This window comes from Oryza sativa, chromosome 2, assembly GCF_034140825.1.
Source record: "Oryza sativa Japonica Group chromosome 2, ASM3414082v1".
Taxonomy (NCBI): Eukaryota; Viridiplantae; Streptophyta; class Magnoliopsida; order Poales; family Poaceae; genus Oryza; species Oryza sativa.
The window spans coordinates 3,211,959-3,228,300 of NC_089036.1; the positions used below are offsets into that span (position 1 = coordinate 3,211,959).

Genomic DNA, 16,342 nt, shown 5'->3' on the forward strand with positions numbered 1-16,342 from the left:
TAACATGGCGATCAGTGGAATCCGATCTACCAAAATGTTCACAAATTCTAGGAGGGGAGCAGACCAAACATTTAGTAACGGATAAACTGGATGAACTGGTCCTGGATTGGGCCTTCGTTGGTGAACTCGTTTTATTCCGCAGATGAAGATGTGGACTACTCAAAAAAAAAAAAAAAGGCAAGTCTAACGTTTGACCGTTCGTCTTATTTTAAAAAATATTAAAACATTAAAAAGATAAGTCACGCATAAAGTATTAATCATGTTTTATCATCTAACAACAATGAAAATATTAATTATAAAAAAATTTCATATAAGACGGATAGTCAAACGTTGTCACGGAAATTCAGGGTTTGATTTTTTTTTTTTTGGACGGAGGGAGTAGGTAGTAGATAGTGGATGATTCATCACTCTTTCACTTTACTCGTTGGTTAGTTAAACAAAAGCAAAGGAAGAAGAAAAAAAAAAGCACTAGGCTTACGTTACTACACACGCGGCAGACAAGCAGCCCATGCATGCTTGCTGCTCGCCACGTCCTCTCAACTCGAAAGCTGTTTATAATGCAAACTCGTAGCCTCTCTCGATCCCCGGACACAGATTCATCACCACTAGAATCTTCCACACAAAACTCAGTACAAGATCGGCAATGGCGCAGCAGCTGAGGACACCGGCGGCGGAGGAGGCGCTGCTGCGCGGCCACGCCGCCGGTGACAAGGACGACGCCGTCGCCGGCGAGAGCAAGGACGCGAAGCGCGCGCGGGCGGGGCTCTGCGGCGTGCTCCGGGAGCGGAAGGTGGTGGAGCTGGCGCGCGCCAAGCGGCGGCTGGTGGAGGTCCCCTACACGGCGACGCTCGCGCACACGGCGAACGCGCTCCTCGCCGCCCGCGTCTCCGCTGTCGCAGTCGCCGCGCCGCCGGGGCACTGGATCGGCGCCGGCGGGTCCATGATCCTCGAGTCCGACCCGGCCACCGGCGCCGTCCGCAAGCACTACATCGGCATGGTCAACATGCTCGACATCCTCGCCCACATCGCCGAGGCCGGCGATGACAACGACGCCGCCGCCGATGCTGCTCCCAGCGAGGCCGTCGACCTCGACCGCCGCATGGCCGTGCCGGTCTCCTCCGTCATCGGCCACTCCCTCGAAGGCCTCACCCTGTGGACTCTCCATCCAAACACCAGGTAGTGTCTTCTTGAATTGAACCATACAAATCATTTAATTTCTTTCCTCGCCAAAAAGGGAAGAAACCATTATTTCTTCCTGACAAAATCAGATCATAAATAAATTGCACATTTGCACTAATTTGATTTCTCATCATCGTGGAGTTAATTAGCTGTTGATGTGTAGATAATTAGTGCTTATTCGGGTTGTAGGATTTTTTTAAGGAATTTTAACCTATATATAGAAATAGGAAAAAGAATAGAAGAAATAGAAATACATGCACACTTTAATTCATAGGAATCTTTCAAGAGGTTTAAGTGGTAGAAAATTTTGTATGTTTTCTTTCTACAGCTTGTAATGAAAAATTTCCTTCTGTTTTCCTATACTCATATTCTTGTTACAAACTGAAACCGAATGACACACATAAAAAAATATTTCTTCAGAATTCAAAACCTTTGTTTTTTAGCTGTTGATACGTGTAATTGTAAAAAAAAATGTTTTTATTGACACGTTGTCGGTTGTTGTGAACTACTCCAATCTTGCTCACAAAATTAGACAATAAATAAATATAACTAATTTCTTATTCTAGTATGTGTTAAATTATAATTGTAAAATTACTTGTTAATATGTCCATTTGCAATATAAGTTTGTAACAACATTTTTTTTTTGAAACAACCCGCATAAGATAGTGTGAGTTTATATAGACGTTTCTATTGACAGAGAGAAACAATTTCAGAATGGTGACGCAATTTACGATTGCCTTTTACAATTTGTGTTTTGTGAACTGCAAGTGTGCTGGATTGCATGGAGACGTTCAGCAAGGGGGTGCACCGCGCGCTGGTGCCGCTGGAGAGCGCGGCGGAGAATGTGGTGGCGGCGGAGCTCGTCGAGGCGGCGCCGGGGTACAGGATGGTGACGCAGATGGACGTGGCGCGCTTCCTGCGCGCGCGCGCCGCCGAGCTGGGGGACGCCATCCTGTCGCGCTCCGTGCGCGGCGTCGGCGTCGGCGGCGCCGTGCTCGCCGTGGCGAGCGGCACCAAGGTGATCGAGGCCGTCCGGGCGATGCGCGCCGCGTCGCTCGCCGCCGTCCCCGTCGTGGACGCCGCCCCCGCCGACGACGCCGACGCGCGGCGGATCCTCCTCCAGCTCCAGGACGGGAGGGGGAAGCGCGTCGTCGAGACGTTCTCGGCGACGGACCTCCGCGACTGCCCCGTGGCGGAGCTCCAGGCGTGGCTGGGCGTCGCCGTGGCGGAGTTCAAGAAGAAGGTGGCCATGTACCGCGCCGGCGTTCTCGCCGCCGACGCCGACGAGGACGAAGAGCGGCGGCGGGAGATGGTGACGTGCTCGCCGGAGAGCACGCTGGGGGAGGCGATCGAGAAGGCGGTGGCGCACCACGTGCACCGGCTGTGGGTGGTCGACGAGGAGGGGTTGCTCGCCGGGGTGGTGTCGCTGACCGACGTGCTCCGCGTCGTCAGGGAGGCCGCCATCGGCGAGGACCGGGAGCTCCACGACATCCTAAGCTAGACAACTTTTTTTTTTTTTGTCGTAAAGACAAGAAAAGTATGTATCTGCACTGCAAACTGCCATGGTCGGCACAATGTGGTTGTTTTCGTGTTGTGAATTTTGCTTTGTTTCCATCAACATCAATGGATCGGTTTGGGCTGGTTTAGTTCTCAATTTTTTCTTCAAACTTTAAATTTTTCATCACATCAAAATTTTTCTACACACGTAAATTTTCAACTTTCTTAACTTTTTCGTTACATTGTTCTAATTTCAATCGAATTTTTTGTTACATTGTTTTAATTTCAATCGAACTTTTAATGTGAACTAAACACGCCTTGGTAACACACTCAAAAAATAATTTTAACTAGTTCACGCCCTTGGTAACACACTCAAAAATTGTAGTTTAATTTGAACTGCACGTACATTTATTTTGGAACCGAAGGAGTTTAATTTGAACCACGCTATTGCTGTATTGCACTGAACTTAATTTTTGGATTATGCACCTACAATCTCTAAGAATCTGAATTTAAAATGCTTCTAATTCAAAAAACTCTCCAAACAGACACAAAAGGGAAAAGTACACCGAAGGTCCCTCAACTTGTCATCGAGTTACAAAATCGTCCCCTAACCGCAAAACCAGATATCGGAGGTTCCTCAACTAACAAAACCGTTCGCTTGAGGTCCTCTGGTGGTTTTGGACCCGGTTTTGTCTGACGTGACAGGTGAGTCAGCGTGGGCCCCACGTGTCAGGCTGCCACATCATCTCCCTCCCCCTCTCTCACTCTTCTCTCTCTGCCACATCTCTCTCTCTCACTCTTCTCTCCTCTCACTCGCTCTAGGGCGGGCGCGGCCGCTGGGGGGCGCCGGTGAGGTGGGCGGTGGCGGCGACAGGGGTAGGGATGAGAACGGCGGGGGAAGGGGAGGGGAGCGAGTCAAGGGTGGTGGGGAGACCTCGTCGGCGGCGAGGCGGCGGAGGAGCACGGCGAGGAGAGGAGGGCGTCGGTGGCCCCCACACCCGCAACCACCCAGCACATGCCGCCGATGCCCGGTGGTCCCTCGCGTGCCTCGACCCGCCGCGGCGGAGGGGCGATGGCGAGGAGAGGAGGGCCGGCGTCGCGGGCGCGTCCGGCAGCCAGCAGGGGAGGAGGGCCGGCGTGGCGGGCACGGTCGGCGGCCGACAGGAGGGAGCGCGGCGGAGAGGAGGGCCGGCGTGACGGGCGGCGGTCGGCAGCCGACGAGGGAGGAGCACAGCTGAGAGGACGCCTCTCTGCTCCGCCCGCGCCCGGAGCCGCCGCCGACGATGAGGGCGAGTGGCGCGGCCGTCGGCGCCGCTGCTCCCTATCCGCCGCCGCCGCTCCCTATCCTCCGCTGCCTCTCAGCCACCGCGCTCGCCCACCGACGCTGCTTCTCCGCAGCCACACTCGCCCACCGAAGCCGCTGCTCCGCCATTGTGCTCGCCCGCCGACACCGCCGCTCCGCTTGCTCTGGCCGCCCTTCTGGTGTGGCGGCGGCTCCTTCGGGGACGAGGCCGGCAGGTTCAGATCGAACGGCAGCAGCGAGCAACGCGAGACGGGGGCCTCGTCGTCGGCGCCCGAGGTGCTGTCCTCGTAGAGCACGGAGGAACAGGAGCTGCGACGGAGAGAGCAAGGAGGCCGCCGTCGTCCTCCACGGCAGCAGGTGGAGAGGTGACGGAGGCCGTCGGAGTGGGAGGGCGGGCGCAGGAGGACGAGGCGGAGGCGGACGGCACCGATAGGGAGCGCGACGGGAGAGCGAGGAGGCCGCCGCCATGGTTGCACATCTGTCGCCCGCGCCGTCGGCGGCTGCGGTGGCGGCGTGGGGGGCGGCCCTCCTACTCCCATGTCGTCGCTGCCGCTGCGTCGCCCGTCGCCCATCGCCGGCCGCCCGACCTCCTCCTCTCCTGCCTCGCTCCGCCAGCCGGCTTGCCGAGACAGCTCGAGAACGGCGAGGGCGGCGTGGAGATGGGGCGGGGGTCGTTGGCTGCGACCCCGGCATGGCGGCCTGCTCACGCGTTGCAGCTGCCGTCGCTGCCTCGTCGGCCGCCACCCTCAGCCCTGTCACGCCGCTCGTGGCTGACCCCTTCAACCGGTCGCCGGCGTCGGCATCAACGGAGGAGGAGGCCGCGGCCATCGCACTCGCGCAGAGAAGAGAAGAGTGAGAGAGAGAGAGGAGGAAGGGAGAGATGATGTGGCAGCCTGACACATGGGACCCACGTGGGGCCCACGCTGACTCACCCGCCACGTCAGACAAAACCGGGTCCAAAACCACCGGAGGACCTCAAGCAAACGGTTTTGTTAGTTGAGGGACCTCCAATATCTGGTTTTGCGGTTGGGGGACGATTTTGTAACTCGATGACAAGTTGAGGGACCTTCGGTGTACTTTTCCCGACACAAAATCAAACTCGGCGATCGAAGTGGGGCCCACGAGGTTTGCCTTGGGCCAAGGAGAGATGAGAGGTTGGTCGGGTTGGTCGTCGTCGTCTCGGTCTCCGGCAAATTTGACCGTTATTTGGCCCAGTCCATAGAATTCTTTTCCCATTGTTGCCCATATTTAAAGGCCCAATTCTTAGCAATCCAGTCTGCGCGGGCATCGTCACGATTTGCCGTGCAACTCTAGCTCATACTCCCTCCGTCCCATAGGTGACGTTTTTGACTTTTTATTTGTAATGTTTGACTATTCGTTTTATTTAAAATATTAATGTAAATATAAAAAAGATAAGTCATATGTAAAGTACTTTTGATAATAAAGCAAATGACAAACAAAATAAATAATAATTCTAAATTTTTTTTGAATAAGACGAATGATCAAACATTGACAAATAAAAACTCAAAAAGACAAGTAATATAGGATGGAGGTAGTACATGTCTTGGGATGTTGTTCGCTCCCCTGCAGGAAGTGCGACGGAGTGACATCGCAAGCTATCCATCGTTCCATTTCCATCCCCTTGTGACATCGGCAATTCGCAACAACAGGATACGGATGCCCCTCTCCAGCCTGCCTCGTCATCCGATCTAATCCAAGTACTATCCAACCCGCACGCCAGAGCAGAGCAAAACGCAAACGCCTCCTCCCAACCCAAAAGCGAAGTGGAGCCCCGCCCCCACATCACATCCACCTCCCGCCTGCCCGCCGCGGCGCCGGAGAGAGACCGCCAGGGACGAAGCCAGGATTTAAAATTAGAGGGGTGTAGAATGAAGATAAACTATGAGACTGAATAATTAATATTGATAGTAGAGGAGGTTAAATAGTCACCATCAAAAATAAGCAATGCGTAAACTAGTACTTTAAGAAAAAAAAATTAAATTTTAGCTCTTTAATAATATCATTGGAAGTTTGAAACTAGTCTTTATTGCTAAATTCTTTTAATGTAAACTATTAAATAATCTCATAAATAAGTATCATCTATTTTACTTTTAAAAAGATGAGAAATCACAAACTAATTTTGTAGATCATGTTTATTGCTAATATTTTTAGACTTGCTAACTAACTAAACTGATAATACTTTTAAGCTACATAAAATAAACTAAATAAATACTTATCTTAGCTAATTTAATATAGAGTAAAAGCATAGGGGTGTAGTGGTGGTAGTGTTTTGATAGGGGGGTGTTGGAGGCATGTAAGTTTCTTTGTCGCTGACATATGAGTTCAACGAATCATATATTCACTTGTTAGTGATAAAAAGCACGATGTTTCGTGTAGGTAGAGGATCTCAATCCGCCACGGCGCCCGTCTCCCGTCGCCTCTTCTTGTGGACCCTGGCTTCCTTGGTCTCACCCAACTTGACCGTTGCGTAGCCGTTGTACCTTTTGTACTACTGCTAGTGCGACGTCGTTATTCTTCCCCACCGGGTACCACCACCTCCAGGCTCCAGCTTCGCATCCACAAGAACCACACACACAAACAGGTCCACAACCCACAAACCCAACTCCACCTGTGTTTGGTTTCTTCTTTGATTCCTCACTGGTTTTTCCCGTGTCCCCTAGTAACTCACCACTGCAAAAGTTTTGGACTTGCATGCACTTTGGAATGTTCCAGTAGCAGTAGTAACCTATCGGTCACTGTAGTGCCAAATGACCGGAAATTCTATTCTTTCCTTATTTGGACGTCTTCTCATTTTTTTACGTATCACTTAAAATTCATAAAATATTTTAACAATATAGATATGATATATTACTCCATAACATACAAGTTAAATTCCCCCCAAAAAAAAAACATACAAGTTAAATTCAACATACAAATACAAACAAAAATAATAAGTTTAACTCCGAATTGAATGCATAATTCATATAGCCAAATTTATTGTTTTTTTTCTAATTATATTTGTCGAATTTGAACTTATATGTTTATAAAATGATATATCTATATTATCTATTTTACTGAAAATTTTGTTGTTTTTTTAGACATTATTCACAACACGAAAAGACATCCACTGAAAGGACAAAAATCCATCTCCGTATGCCTCCTTGCCTTTCACCAAATTTGGCCTAGCTTTTGATCTCCTCTTCTTCAAATGTTACACGCTGCACCTGCACTGAAAAGTGGTGACCACTTTTGCTAGCCGAAAGAACAATCACAATTCATGAGCTACACGCATTGCCTCTACTGTATTGTACTGTACATATGCAGCAAGATTCATGAGATCCTGACTGCCTGCCATCCTGCCTAGCTGTGTTCGTCCTCACAGAGGTTAGTTAGCCGGTCAAGGAAAAAAAACTCATTAATCGCCACTGCTCTGTGTCCTCCTCTACTCTCGATCGATCACCAGCTTAACCGAAAAAAAGTGTAATTAATTTGCAGGACTAGTTGTGTCTCTCTACCCAACTAATCTTGCTTGCACAGTGTGTACTTGTATATATATGCTGACTTGAGTGTCAGTGAAGCCACTCCATTTCACACATCTTAATTAGATACAGATACAAGTTCAGCTGCTTATGTTAGCTACGAGTAGCTTTCATATTTGCATTTTGGGGTCTACTTTGGAGTAGACTATTGTCTCTGGCAATATATGAAACTTTGTACTAGTTCCATTTCAAATTGGTATGTGTTTGATTAAGGTTAGATATGGGTTTGTTTCCTTATCAAAATTTAGTTTTTTTATTTTCTTTGCCTTACAATTTTACAAACTATTTTAGAGTTTTACACTTGGTCAGAAATCAGAATACAGTGTATATAGTTTTATACAGCTTAACAAAGGGGGGGGGGGGTTGAGAATTGGTTAATAATTGATTATTCCATGAGCTAGATAAGTGGAGCAGAATGAGTCAGCATTGTGTCTGGTAAAGTGGAGGAGATAAGAGTATAATCTATATGTCATATACTGCCACTGACAGCCTTATTAAGACTAATCGGTGTGATTAAGATTCTCTACCTACATGTACAACATGTGAAGCCTGAAGGTGTCCATAGGAGAGCTGGGGAGGTGCAGAGTTTTTTGTTGACATTTATTTTTAATCTGTGGGTGGGGCCCAATCTGGTGAGTGCACTGATTATCTCTTATGGAGTGTACAATAAGTACATTCAATGCACTCTCTTTTCGTTTATTTTCTGAAAAAGAAAGAACGAAAGGCAAGGACACTTATCATGTACTAAGAATAAGAAAAATTAAACTCTAGCTAATCTTGATTATTTCCATGTACTGTAGTATTGTACTGATTTTTTCCCCATGTACTATCATGGTTGTAATATGTAAAAGTATTTTCAAGATAATTCCCTTACAGTAGAGTTAGGATTATTATTATTTGTACATTTCTGCCAGATTTCCTAAAAATGTGTGCTACATGCCATGTTAACTACTCCCTCCACCCAATTTTAAACACACTTAGTGGGTTTTTTATTCAATGTTTAACTGTTCGTCTTATTTAAAAAAATTATAAAACAAATTTAAGAAACAAGTCACATATAAAGTATTATTCATACTTTATCATCGGATAACATAAAAAGTTTTAAATAAGACGGACGGCCAAATGTTAGAAAAAAAATCTATAACTGTATTTAAAATAAGATGAAGGAGTACACCACAAATGGACAATAAAAGAGTATAAATTCAGAAGACCAGTTACCTCTTCCATCTAAAAAGCAGAAGTATTTTTCATTTTTTCCATCACTAAAAATCCAATATTTTTCCCCCTTTTCTGCAACAGGAGGAGACACCTGGCCACCTGGCCTCTCCTCAGCAACAGCTCATATTGTTTGATTTCTTCCTTCTCCACTACTACCTCCACTTCCTCCACTCCTCCACCCCACAATCTCTCTCTCTCTCTCTCTCTCTCTCTCTCTCTCTCTCCTCCCAAATTCATCTCCTTTTCTCATCTTTTCTCATGCTTTGACGCCACCATTAAGCTTTGGCTTTTCTCTGCCTCCCATCTCCTCCTCTGCCACTAGTTAAAGCAGAGAGAGGGGGAGAAGAAAGGGGAGGAGAAAGAAGCACGGGAGAGAGGAGGAGGAGAAGGAGAAGGACAAGGGAACGAAGATGTTCGACAGCCTGCTCAACTCCAAGTTCTACAACAAATGGTAAAGAAATGTTTCAAGCTGATTAGTGGTTCTTGGGATTTCAGGTTTAGCAGTTCTTGAAGTTCCCCTTGCTGTTCTTGTGGAGTCCAAAATCGATTTCTTGGAGTTCTTTGCTGTCGATTTGTTGTTTAACTTTTTCAAGCTGCGTAGTTTAGTTTAAATGGTCCGGATTTTTTGGGATTAAGAAACTGCATTTGCTCGCTTGATGGGTTGTTGCATCAGGGGGTTGGCTCTTCAGTTGCTTGAATTTTGAATTTGATTGGTTCTACTCCAACCCACATCTGCATGCCTGAGGATTCTTTCTTGGACTCTTGAACTCCCCTTTTTCCTTTGGATTGGATTAGTTTAATTTCTTGGGATTTTTTTCTTGTTCTAATTTCTTGATTTGTAATTATTTGTGATGCAGCAAGCACGCAATCAAGTGCACCCGGACCAGGCTGGATCTGGTGCGGCGGAAGAAGCAAGCGATGGTCAAGTTCATGAAGAAGGACGTCGCCGACCTCATCGGCAATCGCCTTGAATCGCACGCCTTTGGACGGGTACAGCCTGCCAACCCTAAGCCTCAGCTTGCATTGATTAGTGTTCTTGAAGAAAGATTTACTAGCTTGGTGCAAATTGGATGGGCAAAGTTGGAGTTGTTTTTCTTTTCAGTTGTTAGCACAACAGGTGTCGGTGCAGTTAAAAATTGGTGCTTTGTACTGAAGAATCCTTGATGAGAGCCCCTTTTAGGGTTGTAGAAGTATGCTGCTGATTTCTGCTGTTTATTTTAATGGGCTGCAGATGGAGGCACTGATTGTTGAGATGAACCAAGCATCCTGCTATGATATGATCGAGCAGTACTGCGAGTACATAGTGAAGCAGCTCAACAACCTGCAGAAACAGAAGTATGTTTGATGTTTATTGTTATATATCAAGACAACTGAAACAATACTGAGAGTTGAGACATGGCGTTCCAAGTTTATGTTAATTTCTCATCGCAGTGTATGATGTCTTATATTTTAGTTGACCACTGCCACACACACATAATTATATTTTCTTGCTCTGATATATCTATGAGCTGTTGAAGTTTGAACCCAAGTATGATTGCATATAGATTTTCTATTTAATTAGCTGTGTTGGTTCCTGGCTTATGGGAATGGTTCATTTCTTGCTTTTAGTGCATTGGCATAGATTGATTCTTTTAATCAATTATTCTCATGACATGGCAAACTCCAGTTGTCATGTATATTCCACCTAAATATAGAAAACACAACATAAGTTCAGTCAAGGGGCTCAAGGCTAAGCAAACCTAATCTTTGCTATTGATTTATATTGTCTGCAGTTGTCCGTTATGTTGTTCTCCTAGACTTACAGGATCTGGAAACTGCAGAGCTGCTCATAGCTTGTTGATGATTTTGATTTGTTTAAGTACCTTAATCTTAAGAGATCACAAAGTATTCGGGAAATGGGATCGGCTGTCGTTGGTTTCTCTTTAACAATGTCTTGATATGTATATATCAAAGTGTCCTGGCATGCCATACTACACTGAAACAAACTTGTTTATGGTGACAGTAGCAATTGAGTAGGTGCATGTTTACAAAGTTGGATACAGCTCTTGTTGCAATCGTTTAATATACAACTTTTGTTCTGCTGCAATTGATCTTTGATCACTAACTCTGGTGGCCCATTTACAGTGAATGTCCTCAGGAAGCCTTGGAAGCTGTGTCAACTCTAATTTTTGCCACTGCTAGATTTCCTGAGTTGCCTGAACTGTGCGACCTCAGACATATGTTCACGGAGAGATACGGGAGTTTTGTCGAGCCTTTTGTTAGCTCTGAGGTGCTTAAATACTGTCCTTGTTGATGTGTTTTGAGTTGCTCACTCGTATCACACCAATGTTGATTAACTCAACCTTTATGTGGCCAGTTTGTTCAGAAGCTTCAGAACAAGTCATTTACTAATGAAGAGAAGTTGCAAGTGATGCAAAGCATAGCTGAAGAATTCTCGGTCCCATTTAATTCCAAGGCACTGGAGCGAAAGATATCTGGTGTACCTCAAAATAAACATGTAAAATTTTAGTGAACTTACTGAATCACATCATTACATGCATTCCATCCTAAATATATGTAGGTTTACTTATATGCTGAATTGATTTTTTCCCCCCTGCAGGATCTTCAAAACAAGAGTTCTTTTAAGCGTGTGGAAGTTGAAGCATCAGCATGCAATGAACTTAAGGTGGATAGGCATGCTGTGCATGAAAGAAAATCTAAAGTGACACCTGAAGTCCATGAGAGGAAGCAGGAGATGCCGGTAAAGCCTAAAGATATTCATGTCATCCCTGATGCCATTGGTAAGGTTGGGGAGAAAAGCAGGAAGAACCGCTCAGATATACCTTATGATGTGCCTCCTTCGGACTTGAAGCAAATTAATGATCAGGAGTTAAAGAAAGACCACAAAAAACATAGTCACCACCAGAGGGAACTGAGGAATGCAGACAAGTCAGCTCCTCCATACGCAGAACCCAAGGAAGATGTTGCTGAAAAGTCTGATGGGAAAGGCTACCATGTCCATCGATCGCGCATGGCTGGTGGCCTTGATCACAATTGGGGACATGCCGACTTGGGGCTTAAAACTCTGGGCCTAGAAAAGCAAGGAATTGAGCCAGCTAGTTCTTTGGATGGTAAAACACTGAACAAAGCTCCTCCTTATTCTAAGCCCTACAAAGCAAGTGATGAGTATGGGCAGTCTGTGCAAGACAGGCAGAAAATGCCAGAGAAGGCAGTTAACATGCGTCCACCTTATGTCAAACCAAACTCTACAAATCAAGCTGTTGATGATTACAAGCATGCCGGCACTGGGGAAATTGGTCACCAGAGAGATGGACTGGCTGATGATAATACCCTTCAGCCCGTTTCTGTCAGAAGGAAAAGTGCAAAGCCACCTACACATGGTGATCGCTATGATGATGAGGCAAAGATGACAAGCCAAACTCCTGGTGGCCGACGAAGGCATTCAAGCAGAAGAAATGGTTCAGATGATGATTATGACCAGAGAGTTGGCTATATGCTGCCCCCAGATGATGATGCTGTCAATAATGCGAGACACTTTAAGAGAATGAGTGAACGAAGAAAACATGGAAGCAGGCAGGGTGGATCAGCAAGTGGCAATGACTACGAGTCTGATGAGGATGAGACTAACAGTGTGATTGATTTTGGCAATCTTTTGCCCCGAGCACCTAGTTCTCATCGGAAACACAGGAGTAGGAGTGCTCACCCACGCAGCGGAGGCCGTGATGATGAGGAAAGGGTGATGGATAAGCTTCTGATGCACTACAGCAAGAAAGGCATTGATAGGGAAGAGCATAAAACAAGAACAAAATCAAGGACCCCTCGACCTCGAGCTGATCAGCCTGCTGATGGAGTCGGAGAACGGTCTAACAGAGAAGTGGCACCCCAACATCCTCCAGAAAGAACTGTATCTCTCCCTTCAGACTCTGGCAACCTGGGTGTGAAGCCTAAGGCTCCTGCTCGGTCCATTTCAATGCAGCCAGACAAGTCCAGGGGGATTGTACACCCTAGCATGCCGGATTTCGACGAACTAGCTGCTCGGATCAGTGCTCTGAGGAAGGAATGACTATGAGCTGCCACAAAACTGTATTCAGGCTTCAGCAGGTTGTGTTCTTTCATGAACTTCTCTCAAAGCAACTTTCAATGTCAGTGGTGGTCACAGGAATCAGGGGATCTCTCCTGGTGGTGGTAATCTTGCTTGCAGTGCTATATGCCTAGATAGAATAGTACCAAATTAAATGGCAATATTTAGGAATACCATACAATATTGGTTTGGGTGTGGTCCTTTGTTGTGCTCATATTTGAAAGTGAAACAATCTTGTATAGATGCCATTGATGAGGCTATAATGATAAGTGATGATTCTTTCTGCTAGTGCTAGCATGTGAGTTTGTATGCATTTCAAGTTTCCAACCTTTTCTTTTTGCTGGAGATGAACTGTTAGATGCAGATATGGTGTGATAAAATTGTTGTCTTTGAGATCTATGCTGGCACATGAGCCAGAGCATTTCTTGGATCTTTGGCTTTGGAACCTGAGGAGTTCCTGCATCTGGAGGCTGTGACCAGCTGTGATCCGGAACCTTATAAATACAGTTTGGCTCAACTGTCTGATGCTGATGCATACCTGATGTTGGGCTGGAAACAAAAGAAGCTGTCTCTTGCAGGATTTTAATATTGATACTAGTATAAAGTGCCAACTGCAAAGGATATCAACTTTGTCTGAGCACTGAAAAATCTAGAACTGAGCAGATTCCAATGTTTTCTTCAAGCATACTAAATCATCAGCAGTACCATCATGTGACATGATATGATCATACATACGAGTATATGAACATGATGGTATCCTGCACATATTGTTTGTTGAACTTGAGTCACCAAGGAAGGCCATGTGGCCGTTGCTGCACTTTGACGCTGCCGACGCCGACAGCTACATATGACCACAACTGAACAATGCTAATTCTATATTTCTATGCACGTTCTTCTGGATTTCCAATCATCAGCTGCCTTATTTCTTTTCTTCCTTTTTTCAGAGAGCTTCCTATTAGTCAATCAATACTACTAAAGAAATTCTTTAAACTTAATCGAAGAAAGAAAAAAGGCATGGGATTGATGAAATTCTGCACCTTTTTTCTGTTGTTAAATTCTCATTTGTTTCGCAAAAAGAATTGCATGAGGTAAGTGGCATGTTTACGGAAAGGTGAAAAACGCTCCTCACCGATTAACTAAAAACTGACTGAAAACTACGAGACTTTTGGGTCAACGCCATACAAAAACCGGTTAAAACCGATCTGTTTTCACGAACCGACAACCAACGGTTTTTCACGTTTTGTAAACCAACTGTATTTCTCAGGCCAAGCTAAGCTAGAAAAAGTTCAGATGAGCTCAGCTCAGCCCAAGGACCTCATCACAGCGACGGCGAAATGCAGGATGTAGTTGTCGCCGCCGCCGCCGCCGCCGTCGAGCAGCTCGTGGCAGACCAGCCGTTGCAGCCGGGGGCTCCTCGGCAGCGCCCCGCCGTGGTACAGGACGGTGGCGGCCGCCGCCGTCGCCGCCGGCCGGCTCGCCAGGCACGCCGCCATCCTGGCTACCGCTCGGAGGAACAGCGGCAGGAGACCCTTCACGCATGTAAGTATAGATTTAAAACCACCATAAAAACTACTACTTCCTCCCTTTCACGGGCGTAAAACTTTCTAGTGTTAACCACATTCATTTAGACGTATATGTTTAGATTCATTAACATCTATATGTATGTGTGCAATGCTAGAAAATCTTACATTATGAAACGGAAGGAGTACCGTCTCAGGTTATAGGATTTTCTAGCATTATCTATATATGTTAATAAATCTAAAAACAATTATAGTTTATATTTATTAATATCTATATGAATATGAACAATGTTAGAAAGTCTTATAACTTGAAACGGAGAAAAAACGAAGAAAGTACACGATAAACGCGATAAAATAAGGGCAAAACTCATAGATTTAAGTGATTAACTCACCATGAAATACACTCGTTTGATGGATGAAAACGCATGTGAGAGACTAATTCGAGGTGTTTTCTGAAGGGTTTATATATAGATCGATATGTGCATCATCGGAGACATCGAATTGGAGGATTAATCACGGAACATCATGAGGAGGCGGCGATGACAACAAGAGGCGTCTAATAGCTTTCATCTTCAACATTCTCTCAGTTTCTTCACCCGGTCCAAAAAAAACCTGTTCTTCTTGTGATCTCTGAACTCTGAAAGACTCAAACTGTAAGAAATAAGTCCTGATTTACCTCCCTCATCTCTTCCTCATGATCAAATCACCTCCATCAACCATAAAACCAAGTATAACGCCTCCCCTATCTTCAAAAACCGGTACAAATAGACTTCTTGGGTGGTTTCGTAAGTAGTTTTTTTTTTTCTGACGTGGACGGTTGACCATGGGTGACTCGTTGAGTCAACAGGCAAGACCCACATCTAAGGAGTTGATTCGCACCGATTTTTAAAAGATAGGTATGCATTATAACCGGTTTTACGGTTGAGAGAGGCGTTTCGATAAGGGTAAGAGATGAGGGAAGTAAAGTAGATTTATTCCTACCGATAAACTAAGGCCGACAATGACATACCGGTACGGCCCAGTTAGCTACGGCACACCATGAAGAGCTGCAGGCCATAGGCCCACCTGCCTGTGACACATCCGGCCCGGCCCAATTACGGCCTAATCCGATACGACTACGTATCAACTACGCATCCTCTTCGATTATTATGCCTCGATATCCATATATATACCTCTGCTACGTACGCCGCTGCTTTAAAACTAGACGGATCGCCTTTGCCGTCAGGTCGAAGAAACAGCGAGAGATCGATCCATCCATCCATCGAGAGCTTCTTGTCCATCGCCGGCGAGCTCTCCGGTCCCGGAATCAGCCGATACCTCCGGAGTCCGGCCATGTCGTCGTCGGGGGGATTCAAGAACGGCGGGAAGCAGAAGCCTCTCAAGGCGCCCAAGGCCGCCAAGAAGGATTACGACGAGGTATCACACATTCAAATCGTATTTTTCACATCGCTCGATTGATTGCATCTTGAAAATATATTTGAATTTGAGAAACTGAAACTAGCATCAATAACATTATTGATGATCAATTATGGTTGATGACCATAATGTGTTGTACAGACCGATCTGGAAAACATGAAGAAGAAGAAAGAGGAGGAGAAGGCCCTGAAGGAGCTGAGGGCCAAGGCGGCGCAGAAGGGCGCACTTGGAGGCGCCGGTCTCAAGAAAAGTGGCAAAAAATGAGCCCTGGATAATTAATTCTTTAGACGCTTATTATCTTACTCACTTTGTCCCAAAAACTTAATCTGCCGGATATGTCACATCTACTAGGATGTATATTAGAATATGTCACATCCAATACATTGTTTTTTATGGGATAGCGAGAGTAGTTAGCAGCAGCTTGAAACTGCTCTAGAACAGACATGAGATGTTTCAACTCACTTTTTAGGTTATTAATAGTAGAGAGTAGCAGTTAATTACTTACATATATGAGGTATCCTAGGATGTTTTAGACCACAAATATGATGGCGTATGATGATTTTTTTTTTTGCACGACCTCTCTTTTTAA

At 45.8% G+C, this 16,342-nt stretch overlaps 3 protein-coding genes and 1 long non-coding RNA gene across 4 annotated transcripts; all 4 read left to right on the forward strand.

Annotated features, from left to right (window-relative positions):
* Nucleotides 1-586: 586 nt before the first annotated feature.
* On the forward strand, nucleotides 587-2,833 carry LOC4328369 (SNF1-related protein kinase regulatory subunit gamma-like PV42a). Its single transcript, XM_015770780.3, has 2 exons — nucleotides 587-1,176; nucleotides 1,948-2,833. The coding sequence occupies exons 1-2, from the start codon at nucleotides 644-646 to the stop codon at nucleotides 2,678-2,680; spliced, it is 1,266 nt and encodes a 421-aa protein (XP_015626266.1). The 5' UTR covers nucleotides 587-643; the 3' UTR covers nucleotides 2,681-2,833.
* Nucleotides 2,834-9,087: 6,254 nt separating this feature from the next.
* On the forward strand, nucleotides 9,088-13,105 carry LOC4328370 (uncharacterized). The gene is made up of 6 exons (XM_015770778.3): nucleotides 9,088-9,187; nucleotides 9,594-9,726; nucleotides 9,968-10,071; nucleotides 10,861-11,005; nucleotides 11,093-11,233; nucleotides 11,336-13,105. Exons 1-6 carry the CDS (start codon nucleotides 9,147-9,149, stop codon nucleotides 12,797-12,799), a joined length of 2,028 nt encoding a protein of 675 aa, XP_015626264.1. The 5' UTR covers nucleotides 9,088-9,146; the 3' UTR covers nucleotides 12,800-13,105.
* Nucleotides 13,106-14,223: 1,118 nt separating this feature from the next.
* Nucleotides 14,224-15,017, forward strand: LOC136355323 (uncharacterized). Its single transcript, XR_010739491.1, has 2 exons — nucleotides 14,224-14,356; nucleotides 14,796-15,017. It is a non-coding gene; the product is annotated as an uncharacterized lncRNA (long non-coding RNA).
* Nucleotides 15,018-15,517: 500 nt separating this feature from the next.
* On the forward strand, nucleotides 15,518-16,318 carry LOC107277315 (uncharacterized). Its single transcript, XM_015769592.3, has 2 exons — nucleotides 15,518-15,753; nucleotides 15,895-16,318. The coding sequence occupies exons 1-2, from the start codon at nucleotides 15,670-15,672 to the stop codon at nucleotides 16,015-16,017; spliced, it is 207 nt and encodes a 68-aa protein (XP_015625078.1). The 5' UTR covers nucleotides 15,518-15,669; the 3' UTR covers nucleotides 16,018-16,318.
* The last annotated feature ends 24 nt before the right edge of the window (nucleotides 16,319-16,342 follow it).